Source organism: Panthera onca, chromosome B1 (assembly GCF_046562875.1).
Source record: "Panthera onca isolate mPanOnc1 chromosome B1, mPanOnc1 haplotype 2, whole genome shotgun sequence".
In the NCBI taxonomy this organism is placed as follows: Eukaryota; Metazoa; Chordata; class Mammalia; order Carnivora; family Felidae; genus Panthera; species Panthera onca.
Window position 1 is genome coordinate 155,621,515 of NC_138342.1, and position 15,554 is coordinate 155,637,068.

The window sequence follows — 15,554 nt, forward strand, 5'->3', positions numbered from 1 at the left end:
TAGGTTGACAGTTATTTGTGCCTGAGTGCACCTCTCATCCTGGATTGCAACCCCCTTGAGGACAGGGAGCCCGTCTTACTCATTCTTGCGTCCCCTGGACCTTATGCAATGTCAATGCTCCATAAATGCTGGCTTTGTTACAGGGCTGCATTGAGACTGTCTTTGGAAAGTTCCTTCAGCGGTCACAGAACACTCTTCTGAATATCTCCAGTGTGGCTAATCTGTGTCCTCTGGGAGTGGATGTGACTTCAGAAAAACACGTAAATTAATTCTAAGCCAAGTTTGGTGAATGAATTGAACAATGCCAATTCTGTCCTATAAATAAGTTCCTCAGACTGGTTTCTGGTGTGGCTCATGAGCCAGGTCTAGCTTCCATTCCTGTAGAAGCTTTCCAAAAATTATTTGAGCAGGGTTTTAGGCTAGGTGTGCGGTGTCCCAAGACAAGGCTGATGTCACTGCTCTGGACTAATAGGGAGAACCGGGAGGCTGTAATGCTGAGATTGGCCACCAGAGGGGGGACGAGTTCCAGACCCCAGGGGAGCTTCGGCAATTGCTCCAAGAACTTTATAAAGACTGGCCGCCAGAGCAGCTGCAGCTCACATCTCCTTCAGTATCTAGCAGAGCTGCGGGTGCCTTCACAGAACATCTCCCGAGCGCTGCCTGTGGCTGACTGAGGCGAGACACCAAGAGAGGGACTCCCCAGCCACAGGCCCTGAATCAGGCACAAGGTTGAGTGCTGCCTCCTGAACCTGAGCCTCCCAGAGAAGGGACCCCTGAGACAAGTCACTGAGCACCGGGGCAGCCTCCTTCTATGACTCCGTCTGGCTTTGGCTGGCTGTGGGGAAAAGCTCTGCGGGACTGCCTGGGTCTCCGTGCGGTGACAGCAGCCAGCCCATCGGCCACCATGGCGAATGCCGGAAACTGAGGAGACGGGCTCTTCTGTGGCCTCACTGGGTGCACTCAGGTGAGTCTTGGCACTAACTTTGTCCTGGCACCTGAGCACAGCGTCCCAACGGCGGCTGGGGGACACGGATGCGGCAGAGGGAGCAGGGCTCTGCGTTTGGGCATCTCGGATGCGGAGCACTGAGTTGCAGCACCAGCTGGGAAGGGCCTCCACGCTGTGGGCCCGCGGGGGTCCGCTGGCGTGAGCCCGCGTTTGGGGAAGCTTTTGCCTTCATGGCCACTCTACCTGGCTCATGCCGCAGCTCAAGAGCCTATTCTGGGAGCAGATGGCACAGGTGACTGTCCCTCTACACGTGTGAAGTGCATGTGCGTGGGCACATGCGTCCAGTGGTGGGATGAACGAAGGGAGAGCTTGTCTATAAAACATCTGCACCTTTCCAGCTTTTTAAAACATGTAGTAAAAAAAATTTTTTTTAAGTTTATTTATTTTTGAGAGAGAGAGAGAGAGAGAGAGAGAGAGAGAGAGAGAGAGAGCACAAGCAGGGGAGGGGCAGAGAGAAAGAGGGAGGCACAGAATCTGAAGCAGGCTCCAAGCTGTCAGCCTGCCTGCGGGGCTTGAACTCACACACCAACTCACACACCACAAGATCACGACGTGAGCCAAAGTCCGATGTTTAACCCAATGAGCCGGCCAGGTGCCCCTGCACCTTTCCAGCTTCAGGTTATGATTTAGGTTAACTAAGTACAGTTAGAGGACAGGGTCGTATTCATGGGGTTTTTTTACTTGGTTTTGATGAGTTTAAAGCTGTATGATTCAAGGAGGAGATGCGAACCCTGCAGAGTTAGATGCCGGGACCCAGGGACACTGTATTTGCAGCCACAAGTGAAGCTTATGCCACTTGCAGCAGCAGCAAGAATTAATTGAGTCCTTCTGCTGCCCAGAGAGTGACTTGAGAGTAAGGGTCCGGATTTCATATTCACAATTGCTTACTGCAAAGGGGACCCAAAAGAGCATTATTCCCGAGCCCGGCCAGGCAGGAGGGAAGCCTCAGGAACCTGAAGATGCCCCCCACCCTCACCTAACTGCTTGGAGGGATCAGAAGATGCCGGGGGTGGGGGTGGTTTCTCACCAGACTCCACCGCCGACTCCCTGTGCTCCCTTGCTCGGAAAGCCCTCCGTATGCACCATCCCCCCCCCCCCCCCCCGCCCCCTGCCTGAAATAACTGAGTGGCTGGTGGATGTGCTTCTCCCCTTCACAGAGGTGATGGCCTGAGGCTGAACAAGCTCAGCTGATTGGGCCAGGTTCCTGAGGAGTAGGAAGTGGCTCCAGGATAGAACCCTGTGTCCTCTGAGCTCCCCACCCCTCACAGGCCTGTATGGAGCTGCCTCGGTTGGAGCTAGGGGTATCTGAGTGCTTTAGCTCTAACATGTAGCATCCTAACATGTAGCTCTAACATCCCTAAAAGGCTGGTGAGGTTTCCTGTCCCTGGGAGAGGAAGGCCCCACTCTTGGACTTGAAACAGGCTCCTTGGGCTTTATCCAAATGCCACTTTGGTGTCCACACCCTGCCCATATTTCCATGGTCCCGGTCCCCTCCCTGCTAGCTCTTATAGCCTCTCCTTGGTCCCAGGGCCTCCACTGACCCTCTGCGCTCCCTGGTCTGGGACCCTAAAGGTGGCTGCCAAAAGGGACGGATACATGCTTCCTGGACGAAGCAGCCTTGTCGCTGGGTCAGTGCCCTGGGTGGGAAGACTTTGCCTGGTGCCTCACCCTCCTCTGACATCATTGGTTCTTGCCTCTTTGGCAAGATTGCCCAGATTGGCTTATCTTTAAAATGGGAACAACAGACTGATACTACCTTCCCCACTGTGGTCCTGGTGGGGCAGAGAGATCCCAGATGGCAAATGGTCTGTAACTCATGGGTGTGTGTGCACGCAAGGGATGTCTGTCATCTCTGTGGTCACCACAGTTGGCAGTGAGTTGCACCTTGCTCGAGAGCACAAACTTGGCCCCCAAGGCTCTGAGATCAAATGACCAAAGGGTGCAAATTCCTGCCCCCTTTTCCCAAGAAAGAAAAATAGCTCAAAATAAAACCTGGGGCAGACAGAACATTTTTAGGTTTCATTCCCAAGTAACAAACATTAGCAAAGCTGGCTGAGTGTTTCTAATCTCATCTCACTCACATCTGGCCTCTGCTCTGCCCCAGCCCCTCTTCTCAACAGGCTCCCCAGGGCTTCTGCTCCACCAGCCCAGGGCTGTGGAGGGGAGAGAGGAGGGGCCGCCCTATAGACACATTCCAGATAACAAGCCATGCATTCCAGCTCTGGTCCAGGAGCTGATCGGCAGAGGGGAAGGTGGAAATGAAGACAGGGCTAACCTGGCCCAAGCTCATCTCCACACCCCCACTGCCAGCATGGCAGTGCCCCATCAAGCTCTGTGTGATCTCTGGGCAGCAGCGCCTGTTGCCTTTGGCAGAGAGAGGATTATCGCTTGCAGAAGAGACACTGGCCTCCTGCTTTGCAGCTCCCCAGGATCGAGGCCAGTAGGAGGGGTGCTGCACTTAGCACTTATGAAACAAGGGAGGGTCCCCTGCAGCTTAGCAGCGGTGGCGTTGCTCGGGGGCCCCACCTAGAGGTCCATGGTGGGTGGAGGACTTGGATGGAGCATGGGTGTTGGGAGCTAGCAAACCGGACATGACTGCAGCACAGAGAAGCTGGGTGGGAGCGGTTCAGGGGCTCCCCGGGGCAGGGAGAAGAGATCCTGGCAGAGCTGTGGGCTCCCCTCTCCCGCAGGCTGGAAGAAAGGCCCACAGAGACCGTGAACACCCTGACTATGCGTGCTTGCATGCATGTGTGTGCAGGGCATGCCTGTGTGCAGGGCATGTGGTATCTCATTACTAGAAGAAATAAGAATGGAAGCCCCTGTCCATCCTTCCAGGCCATCAGAAGGACAGTTGTATGGAACCTGGTCAGTTCTGACCTCTTCTCAGCCCTGAAGTCAGAGGTCTCTGGAGACATAGGTCAAGCCATGAAAATAAGGGGGTTATGTTTTGCTCTGCCTGCCAGAGCGGTTCAGCTAGGCTCCTCTTTCATTATCCCTATTTACTGAGACATGCTAATGCCTCTTTTCCCACTGTGCCTCGGGAGAGGAACTGATTGGCTGCTCCCTTCAGTCAGCAGTCACTGTTCCCAGCACCACCCGCCCCCCCACTCCCCCCCCCCCCCCCGCCCACCTGCCAGGCCCCCATCATCTCCTCCCAGGTGGTAAACCCCTGGCTATCTGGGCCTCAGGCAGGGTTGAGTTTGCTCCATGCCGGGCCTGGGACCCCTCCATCCTCCCCGGGTCTTTTATCTTCCAAAGAATTTGCTCTTTAAAAGTGGATTTTGGGGGGCGTTCAATATCCAGATAGTCAAAAAGCATCAGGGCCAAAGGTCAAGCTACACCGATGGCTGGAAGGGAGTTGAAAGTAGAAAGTAATTTGTAAAATCACTGAGCATCTATATCAGAGAAAGAATACCAAGAAGTGGTCTGGCTCAAAAAGTAGATTCTTCCTATTACACAAAGAATGCAAACACATTGTAGAAAACCCAGAATATCCAGCAAACAAAAATAAGCACAACATCCCCACGATCCCCACCAGAGTCTTCTGATTATATGTCTTACCCGGAGCAACCCGGAACATCTCCAAATATAATCTTTCCGGTCACGTACTCGGGGATATGTGTATATATTACAAAATGGGATTGTCTTGTACACACTTATGTAAATGGCGCTGGTTTCCTTCAAATAGTATATCATTTTCCCAAGTACATGGGTACATTCCTGAAACACCATGGAGGAGACCCAAAGCCCCAGCAGGCCATGCAGACACCAGGCCCTCCCTGGTCTAAGGCTGCCCAGGTCTTAGTGTTTGGGGGACTCCACTGAGGCCTCCTACCCCTCCGGCTCGGGTGGGAGGTGAATCCTTGCCATGGCCTCACTGCTCTCAGCCCCTTTGGAACATGCCTGCCCAGTTAGCACATTTCCAACACAGAGCAGGAGCCTAAAGATCCAGAGTCTCGGAAACCACTCCATTTGCCTCAGGAGGGTCGGCGCCTCCAGGCCCCACAAAGCACAGCCCTCAGTGTCCCTCTGGCTCAGGCTCTGGCCCCAACCAGGAGCTACTGAAAGGGACAGATCCCGTGATCAGAAAGGTCCAAACGGCCTTGGCCTTCCCAAGTGCTGAGGAAGTTGGGAGGGGACTCAGGATCCTGAGAACCTGGTAGATGGCATCCATCAAGGAGAGGCTCTCAGTGTTCAGGCTCGGGCCATGGGCATGGGCGCCTCGTTCTGTGCGTTTGTTTCTGGATCCACCTATAGTTTATTCTCTCTCTCCCCTGCCTCCTTTTTCCCTCTCCTCTCCCCTTGCTGTCTTTCCTGCTGCTGCTGCTGCAGGTCAGGATGGAGAACAAAGCCATGTACCTGCACACTGTGAGCGACCGTGACACCGGCTCCATCTTTGAGGAGCCCTTTGACGGCAGGAGCCTGTCCAAGTTGAACCTGTGTGAGGACGGTGAGTGCCCCTGGCTCGGTCTTGCGGTGCAAGCCCTGCCCTGCCTCCCCACCCAACTTTGGTATTTCCCCAGGGCAGTGGTGACCTCCTGTCGAATACTTCCTATGTGAACTTCACATTTTGAAATGTCTTATTCATGCATCTCAACAAATCTGCGTGGCCTGCAAGATGCATATCCATCTCACAGATGAGCTAGTGGAGGCTGAGAAGGTATTAAGGATCCTACAGCTCATCAGGCATAGAGTTGTTCCAAAACCGAGTCTCCTGACTCCCAGGACAGGCCTTTCTGCCTCTCTGCCTTCCTCTCCTCTGAGTGAATGAGTCTGGGATCAGGCAAAGGCATCTGAACCAATGAGCCCAGACCCTCTCAGGTGAGGAGCCTCCAATCCATTTCCCGAAGCATTTGCGAGGAGAGAACATACCTCTTCAAGGTGCTTATCCTTCCCCTGGGTCTGAGACCCCAGCCCATGCCACAGGAAGGAGTTCTCTATCCCAGTGACCCAGAGGGCTCTGCACCTTTGGGAACTGGTTATTTGCTAAAACTGGGAATTCAACTGATGCTTCCTCCAAAGGAGCCCAGAGCACCTTGTCAACAGACTGAATCCTGTGTGTCCAGGCCAGAGCTTGACACTTAGTGGGTGCTTAATAAATGCTTGCTACGTGAGTGAATATACTCCGGTTTGCAGTGAGCATAGGCGAGGAGAGCATTGTCCCCACATCAAAGATGAGTAGAATGAAGTTTACCGAAGAGTCTCATAACGACTGATGGCCAATTAAGCAGAGACAGGCAGAAACTGAGTTCTGCAGAGAAAAGGAACCAGTGGGATATATACATATGTAAAGAGATTTGTTGTGAGGAATTGGCTTACATGATTCTGGAGGCTGAGGAGTCCCACCATCTACGTCTTCAGGCTAGAGACCCAGGAAAGTGGGTGGTATAATTCAGTCTGAGTCAGAAGGCCCAAGAACCAGAGGAGCCAATGGTCTTTGAGGGCTGGAGAAGATGAGATGCTATGTCCTAACTGTGCAGGCAGGCAGGAAGCAAAAAGCAAATTCCCCTGCCTTTTGCTCTATTCAGGCCCTCAACTGACTAGATGAGGCCCCCTCCTCCTGGGGAGGGCAATCTGCTTTACTGAGTCCACCAATTCAAATGCTGATCTCATCTAGAAACACCCAGAAATGATGTTCCACCTGGCACCCATGACCAGTCAAGCTGATAGAAATTCACTACCATGCAGCCCTTTATTCAAGGCTTTTCTCAGGCGCTGTGTTTTCTCTCTACTCTGCTTAGCTGCCTTTGTCTCAAAATTACTCAAAAAGGGAAATGCCTCCCCCTCATACTCTAACCGTGTCTTTCCTCCCACAAGGTGCTGAATGCCAGGAGGGAAATTGGGCAACTCAGAGAGGCAGGGATTGGGGACAGTCTCCCCAGGGAGAAGAGCCAAGATGTGGGCTCCTGACCACTAACCTCCCTCACCCTGCCGTACTAACTTGCTCACCATTGTAGCTCTTCCTTTAAATTCCAGTCAACGAACATATTTCGAAGACCTGTGATGTGTCAACCTACGGGTTGGGTGCCAAGGGTGCTCCAAAGAGAAATTAAACCATCCTTACCCTCAGAGCGCTGTGATCTCAGTGGAAGGGATCGGCTTGGGACAATTACACGTAACATAAAGCAGGCAAGAATACATGTGAGTTCGGTAGTCCCCTCTTATCCGTGGTTTTGCATTCCATGGTTTGTTACCTGCAGCAGGCTGTGGTCTGGAAACAGATGATCCTCCTTCTGACCTATTATCAGAAAGTCAGTCGTAGCCTAACACCACATTGCACTGCCTGGGTCATTCTTCTTGCTTTATCTCATCACAGAGCCATTGTATCACCTCACATCACATGAAGGAGGGTGAGGACAGGACAGTAAGATGTTTTGAGAGAGAAAGAGACCACATTCACATAACTCATATTAGAATGCATTGTTATTTATCTAAATACAGTAAAACCTTGGATGGTGAGTAACTTATTCTGCACATATGCAAGATGAGCACGCGTGTCTAGTACATTTTAACTCGATAAACAAACTGTGTCTTGCGATACGAGTAGTACGTGATGCCGAATGTCACATGATCACACTGAGCCAATGGTTCTTGAAATTCACTTTGATATACAAGTGCTTTGGATTACAAGCATGTTTCTGGAACAAATTATGCTTCCAAAGCAAGGTTTTTCTGTATGTCTATTATTACTTATTCTTGTTAATCTCTTACTGTGCCTAATGTATAAATTAAATTTTAGCCTGGTATGTATGTATAGGAAAAAAAGGTAGGACATGTAGGGTTCGTTACTACCCATGGTTTCAGGCATCCATGGAGGTCTGTGGACAAGCAGGCACGAATGTACTGAAGTCAGGAGAAGCCTTTCTGGAAAGGCTTTAAAGACTGAACACAGTTTTGTCAGAGTAGGGTGGGAAAAGGCATCACTAGCTGGGTCACACCAAGCCAGGCCAGCGTTTCTGTTAGGTTACTGCCACCTGGGAGAGCCAGATCACTGGCCAGTGCTCAGCACTTCCCCATCAGCAAAGGTCAGGCTGGCTTTCATGTTGTTGATCCTGTCCTCTCCCTACCAGCCCCTTGGGAAAGAGGACTGGCTTGGCAAGAAAGAACTGGAGTACAGCGCTGTGGGGGAGCCTGGAAGACCAGTAGAGCTGGCCTAGGGGGCCGATAAGGGAAGGAAAGGGCAGGGAGAGGCCTGGGGTGAGAAGTATCACCAGGCCATCGCACCCTCCTCCCCCATCTTGTTCTCCCTTTTTCTGAACCCCAGACTTAAAAAGATCGTTTGGACCAGAAGGGCTGAAAATAACAGTAATCTCAGCCACTGTGCTTTCCAGGCCCCCCAGCTGTGAGGAGATGTGACCAGAGGACAGCTTTTGAGCTCTGCTCCAAGAGTCCTCAGGGGTCACCTGAGGCCTGGCACCCCATGAGGTGTGGACAGAGGTTGAAAGATGTGGGGTTGAGGCCGCCTGACTGGGTCACATCCTTTTCTGGGCCTCAGTGTCTTCATCTGCCAAATGGGGGCAGACAGGAGAGGTTCTGTCCAGTTCTAAAATTCTGTGTGTAGAAACAGACCTGGTCATTGCATTCAGGGTGTGGTCCTTTGAAAATCTGAGTGCTACCTTGAGCAAAGTCTACAAAGCATCCCGCCTCAGTGCGAGTGATAACCCAGGTGCTGACCATGGCCAAGGAGGCTGCCGACCTTCACCTTGACCCTGGGAGCACAGGGTCACCTGGGGCCGCTGCTGCTGAGAAGCTTGTTCTCCCACCTCCTTCTAGCATTTGCTCAAATATCACTTTCCCCATTAGGCTTCCTGTCCCCCTGCACCTTCAGCCCCTTTCCCTGCTTCGCTATTTCCTTTTTCCCGTAACACACTATATCATTCTTATGTACTATGCTTATCATTTACTGTCTGTTCCTTGTGCGAAGACTATAGGCTGGACAAGGGCAGGTACCTCTGTTTTGTTCACTGAAGTCTCTCAAGCCTGGCACACAGTAGGTTCTCACTATTTATTGCAGGAATGAATGAATGAACGAATGAATGATTGGACATTGGGGTCCTTGAAAGCTCAAAGAGGCAAAACAAATGCATTTGAAGCCTGATTTCCACGTTGTCTGGGTCTTCCCCACTCTTCAATGACCAGCCCTCCAGGCACAGGGCGGTGGGGGCATGAGGGACCCAGAGAGACTGGAGTGTTCAGATGAAATGAGCCACCTGAGCTTGTGGATTTCTGGTTTGACTTTTTCCCCCTTCCCTTTCATTTCTAAGACGAAACCAGTGAGCTCTGACTTGGGGAAATTCAAGCCAGATTTGATCTGTTTCTCCAGGATTTTGCTCTTTGATCCTCATCTCTGGAGAGTGTAACCAGAGAGGGAGAGGAAGGGCGGTGGGGGAGAGGGAGGTTGCTGGGAAGGCAGAGGGTGGACAGAGGTGGGGAAAGGGAGCGAGGCCTGAGCCGCGCAGGGGCCTAGAGTAGATTTAAACAGTAATGTCTGGTAGGCCTTGCAGGCACTCCAAATCCCTTCCAGGGTTTCCCCCTTGAAGGAAAGATGGGGAGGAGAGGCGGTGGCTCCTCTTGGCCCTGGGGTTACTGGGATCTGGGGAAGCAAAGTTGCAAAAATGCAGCCCAGATATTAAGGTGTGACTCAGACTTTAATGTGGGTGGGACTTTAAAGACATTAGGGCGTAAACTGGTTATTTCAGGGCTGATGCACTGAAACCACCCCCCCTCCTCTCCTCTCCTCTCCTAACTTGTCTTCTCTTTCCCTCCACCCTGCCTTTATCCCTGCCCTTCTTTCCACGTAGCAAGTGAGGAGGGTGGGGAGGGGGCTGTTACCTGCCCTAGGCTCCCCTGTCCCCTTCATAAGGGCCCATCTGGCCCAGCTCCTACGTGGTGCACCCATACATCCTTCAAGGCTCACACCCTCACACCCTGCTCTGTGTCGGTCTTTGGGACCTCTCCCTTCTCTGCACCTCTCCTCAGGCCATGTCTCAGGACCCTGCCTCCTCCCTTGGGTCTGAGCTGTCAGCACCTCGTTGGGAGCCCCCCTGTTGTAGGGAAGGCCCCAAGGGTGGGCCGGCCTCCCCTCTGTGCCACCAGGGGGAATAGCATCGCTTCTAGTTGTGCTGCTAGAATTACATGAAAGGGCTAATCACAGAATGCGACCTTCAGTGTCCTCCAGCCCAGCCTCCTGTGACCTCGATGACCACTTCCACCTCCCTCTGAACACCAAACGGGGGGGGGGGGTGCAGCTGGACCTGCTTCCCCCTCTCCCCCCTCCCCTCCCTCCTCTCCCCTCTCACCTTCCCCGGTGCTGCCTTGCTTCTCTCGCCCGTGTAGCTGTAGGCCTCTCCCGTCTGGCGCCAGGAGGCGGAGGAGGCGGAGGAGGCAGAGGGCTGGGTGTGGGCCTGGCTCCTCCACGGCCCTTCCTGAGGGCCAGAGAGAGGTGTTAGTGTCAGAAAAATACTGTAGTCATGCTCACCCCACGGCCTCAGACACTCCACCACGCTCCAGCGTCATCCTGCGGCCGCAAATGGGAGGCTCGCAGAGGTAATGAGTTACACATGCTCCGGGCTGCGCCTGGACGCCTGCAGCCAGGCCGCTTGCTGAGTTTAGGGCCCAAGCCCCCCCCCCCTCCCTGCCCCATCCCCGCATTCCTAACCCGTAAAATTAAATTATTCTCCTCGGGGAACCCCCTCATCTACCTTCTCATCAATCAGATCTCCCTGGTTCATCTTGGCACAGCTCAGGGCTGCCGGGCAGCAGCCCAAAGGCAGGGGTGGATTTCCTGGGAGGGTCTGGCTGGGACCTCACGGGAGGCTCACCCTCTACAGGTTGGAGAATCAGGCACCGGGGCAAGAGGAGAGCAGAGATATTAACCGGCACGGGGCTGCGGTGTTCTCAGCGTTCTGTGCCTGTTGAACAAGAACACAGAGCCAAGTGCTCCGTAAATCTGTGGTCACCAGGCAGCCAGGCTGGATCCTGGGTCTCTATGGCTCAGTGGAATATCCCTCTGCAAGATGGGGAACAGCCTGGGAAGGTGACAAGAGCCTGAACGATTGCAGTTTGGCTGGTCTGGGCTCCCTGCAAGGGCGTCTGGTGTTTGCCACCCCTATTCTCGGCGGCCGCTGCTCACCCTGCACTCTGGCTCGCGGCGTTGGCCACTGGGGATGAGCCCGGCAGGAGGTGGGAGGACCGAAGACAGGGAGGTTGGAGTATTTATTCCCCCAGGTCCTGTCTTCAGGGTCCACCCTGGGCTGCCTGTGTCCTTCCACCAAATGTCACAGACCCTTATAAGCCACCCTCTCCACGCGGGTTTTCTCCCGCCAGATTCCAGCAACTGTTCCCCTCCTTGACCCTGGGGGCCCAGTGTGGTCACATCCAGGGGACACCACTCCAGCCTTTGGGGGCATTTCACACCCTGGCCACACTTGGCATGTATTCCTTTATGAAATGCTCTAAAGTGTCTTATTTTGAGTGGGCCATCTCTTTCTCTGGGGCCTCAACTTTCTAATCTTCAGTGTCCCCATCTGCAAAATGGGAATAATGTTACCTCACAAGATCTGTGGGAAAATCAGGTGCCACAGGCCACATAAAGCACCTTGTGCACAGTACACCCTTGATACACATTTCACCTCCCCGTCCTTTGGGGAGTCCCTTGTAAATCCTCGGGAAGTGAGGAAGAAGGAGAGCAAAGGACGAGGGCGTCAGGAGCAGCTGCTGTCAGCTCCCCCCAACCCCAGGTCTCCTAAGAAACACCCACATCACTTCTCAGGAACGCTTGGCCGGGTGAGGATTTTAAGGCTGGTGCTTACCTTCTGCTAAAGGAAGCAGAGTTTTAGTTAGTGGGCTCCCTTATGAAGCCTAGATTTTCAAGGAAATCAAACAAAGTCTTTTAGTCGTATCCCCCAAATAGGGGAATCTGTAAAAAAATGTTCTGGACCCTGAGGCCTGGTTCTGGATCAGTGGAATCTGTAAGAAATGTTCTGGGTCCTCGTTCCAGGCCATATGTGAATCTATCCATTCATTGTCCCTGGTGGAAGCTGGTGTCTTGTGGAGGGAAGAGCAAGAGAAGCCCAGATGCCCCAACAGCTCCTTCCTATGTGGGGTGGGGGGGGGGGCACAAAAGGAGCCTCTGCTCCCTTCTGTCACTCAAGCCCCCAGCCCCTAAACCACACCATGTTTCATGTGGCATTGCCCTCACCATAAGGGCAGTGAGGATGGCTTTGAGGGAATAGCACTGACCTGACCACCGGCCCGGCACACTCTGGAGTGGGGGTGCAGGGGGGAGGTCTGCGGTAAAAGCTGGGTCATAAGTGGGAAGGGAGCTTCAGGAGAGGCCCTTAGTGGAGAGGTGATGAATCATGGCATGGCTATCCCTCATCACATCACCCGTTCCTCCCTACCCAAAGACCTTGCTCAGGTGGTTCCTGGCCTTCATTCCCTAGGTCATTCAGTCATTCATTTTTCTATCCTCATTTTTCAACAAGAAAGATGCTCTGCGGGCCCCCTGCAGGTGCTATGCACTGGCTATGTGCAGGGAGGGATGCAAGGAGGCAGGAGACATGGCCCGGCCCTCTGTCATTTCATCATCACTGTGGTTAGTCTGTCCCCTTCTCTCTCCCTGCCCTCCCCACTGTAGACCAGCACAACGTCGGTCCACATGCAAAGCTTACTTACCTAGAGGTGATCGGGTAGGAAGGACATTCAGGGTTTGGACCATGCAGTTGGTACAGACCGTATCGAGCCTCATTGGCTCCAGGTGCCCTCTTCCAAACTTAACATCCTTACCAGTCTTGTCTTCTCCACTGTGGGGAGGGCATTGCATGGTGGCGGGACCACAGGCTCCGGAGCCAGGCATGATAGGTTCAGACTCCAGCTCTGCTGCGTGCTGAGAAATCCTGAACCAATTCTTAGCCTCAGCTTTCCCTCCCCTGTGCACTGAGATAATAGCCCCTGACTTAGGGTTATTGCAAGGGCTACCTGAGTTATTCCACGTTAAGTCCTTCTAACAGTGCCTGTTACATACAGAGCATTCCATCAGTGTTTAATCTTAGGATGACTATGGTTGCATCCCTTCCGTTTGTCTGTTCCCAGCCTGGGGCCTGCCCATGGTACCCTAGTTCCTCCACATTCTCTATTTTCTTTTTAAAAAATTTGTTTTAATGTTTATTAATTTTTGAGAGGGGGGAGGGGCAGAGAGAGAGGGAGACACAGAATCCTAAGCAGGCTCCAGGCTCTGAGCTGTCACCACAGAGCCCAAAGCGGGGCTCAAACTCACAAACCTTGAGATCATGACTTGAGTCGAAGTCAGACACTTAACCCACGGAGCCCCCCAGGCGCCCCTCCACATTTTCTATTTTCAGTCTCCAGGACACAGAGTTTCATTCCTACCTTGTTCCCAAGTTTATCTGCTATTAATTCCTGGTGTCAAATAATAAGCAGCGTGACTGTGGCCCCCTGAGTCTAGAAGCCTGCCTTCTCTCTGTCTCTTTTCTAGCCCTTTGGCCTGGCTTCCTTGGTCCCTTTCAGCCCCTCCGTTCACACTATGCTACAGCTGTGTGCACCTAAGTCCCTCTGGACCGTAATCTCCCTGAGTGCGAATGCTGTCTGCCTTGGATTCATCTTAACATTCCCAATACCAGCACTGCGTCTTGCACATGGAAGGCACCTTTGCTTGTTGCACGAATGAACACATTCTTGTTCACCAAATCCTTAAGTACTAGGTGAAGGCTTGCCTAAAGACGTGAGTTTAAGACAAAAGAAACTATGATCTCATTCATCCAAAGGTGACAGGTTTCATGGTGCTGCTGGCGCATACAGAAATAAAAGGTCATGACTCCTGCCCTCGAGGGGCTTCAATTTCCCCGAAGACACAGACAGGTAAGCCAATCCTACCGTATCATTTGATTTACGCTCTAACGGAATTGGATGCAAAGTGTCTTTAGAGGGGAGAAGAAGGAGCCCTAAGTCTGCCTTGGGGAGGAAGGAAGGCCTCCTGCAGGGGTAGACACTGGAGTGAAATACTGAAGGACAGACAGTAGTGTGCCTGTTAGAAAGGGCAGAGAAAGGTTTTCCAAGTCAAGGGACATAGCACAGAGCTCAGGTTGAGGAAAGAAAGTGGTGGGAGGTAATGAATGTTTGTTTTTTGAGCTCTGATAGGTCAGGCACTGTTATAAGAATTGGACAAGGATAAGCTCATCTGATCCTTACATCAACCAGTAAGATGAGTCCCATTATTACAGCCAAGTGATATATGAGGAAACCAAGGCTCAGAGACCTGGTAACCTGCCCAGGATCACAGTCAGGAGAGATTGATGTCTTTGTTCACTGGGGCTGCTGTAACAATACAGCCTGGGTGGCTTACAAACACATTTATTTCTCACAGTTCCAGAGACTAGAAGTCCAAGATCAAGGCACTGGCAGATTCCATGTCTGGTGAGGACCCTCTTCCTGGTTCATAGATGGCTGTCTTCTTACTGTCCTCACATGATGGAAGAGGAGAGGGAGCTCTCTGGGGTCTCTTCCATAAAAACACTGATCCCATTCACGAGGACCTCACGCTCATGACCTGACCACCTCCCAAAGGCTTTACTTCCAGTTCTCATCATGTTGGAGACTAGGCTCCAATGAGAGGTAGGGGGGTACACATATTCAATCTATGGCAATTGGAGTCAGGATTAACTGACTCCACAGCCCACACTCTTAATTATATTGAAGCTAAAGTCAAACCATGAAAAGTCTATTGTAGCATCCATAGGAATTTGGGTCTCTGGAGGCAATAGGAAGTCAGCAAAGTGTTTCAAAGCAGTGAAAGGATAAGGTCTGATTTCCATTGTAAAATGCTCACTCTGGCTGCAGTAGGACATTAGATTTTCCAGCAATTACCTCTTCTGAGCCATTTCAGTTGAGTGGGAGAGAAGCCAAAGTGCAGTGGATTAAGTCTGGCTTGAAAGAAAAGGTGAATACCCAACACAGGCTCTGCTTCTGAGGTGCCTTGGCTGTGAGGTTGGGGAAAGACTCAATGGGGTGGTAGAGAAGAATACTGGGTGGAGTCCAGTTAGGATAATCCAGGCATGCTGTGCCTCCAAAGAGGCAAAGGCAGTGGAGGAGATGAGAGGCAATCCAGTTCTGAGGTGTGCCTTTAGGTTAGTGCTGACAGACTGATGGTGTGTGAGAAATGAGATGAGGTCTAGAGAAGGGGCTCTGGTGAGCGCCATGCTGAAAGGTCTAAGAGGTTGGGAGATAAGGAGGGACAGCAAAGGAGACCGAGAAGGAACACCTAGTGAAAGAATAACCACGAGTTATTGAGCCCTGGAAATGCAATGAAGAGAAGTATGGCCAGCTGCACCCAGTGCCGCTCAAAGGTCAAGTTGGGAGAGCACTGAGCATTGGCCATTGGACTGAGCCATTGGAGGTGTGTGGTGATCTGATGTATTAGTCAGCTCAGGCTGCATAACAAAATACCACAGGCTGCATGGCTTCAACAACAGACATTTTTTTTTCTTACAGTTTGGGGGGTGGAAGTCTAAGATCAAGGTATGGGCAGGGT

The 15,554-nt window shown here is 52.2% G+C and overlaps 1 protein-coding gene across 2 annotated transcripts in view; it reads left to right on the forward strand.

The window, feature by feature from the left end:
• The first annotated feature begins 576 nt into the window (after window positions 1-576).
• Window positions 577-15,554, forward strand: part of SCARA5 (scavenger receptor class A member 5) — a 125,969-nt gene continuing 110,991 nt past the window's right edge. The window contains exons 1-2 of one of the 2 annotated variants that reach the window (XM_078445569.2): window positions 577-964; window positions 5,339-5,456. In XM_078445569.2, the coding sequence (XP_078301695.2) occupies window positions 5,345-5,456 (112 nt within the window). In that variant the 5' untranslated portion in view covers window positions 577-964; window positions 5,339-5,344. The remainder of the gene's footprint in view (window positions 965-5,338; window positions 5,457-15,554) is intronic. The other variant, XM_078445570.2, reaches the window with a different exon arrangement.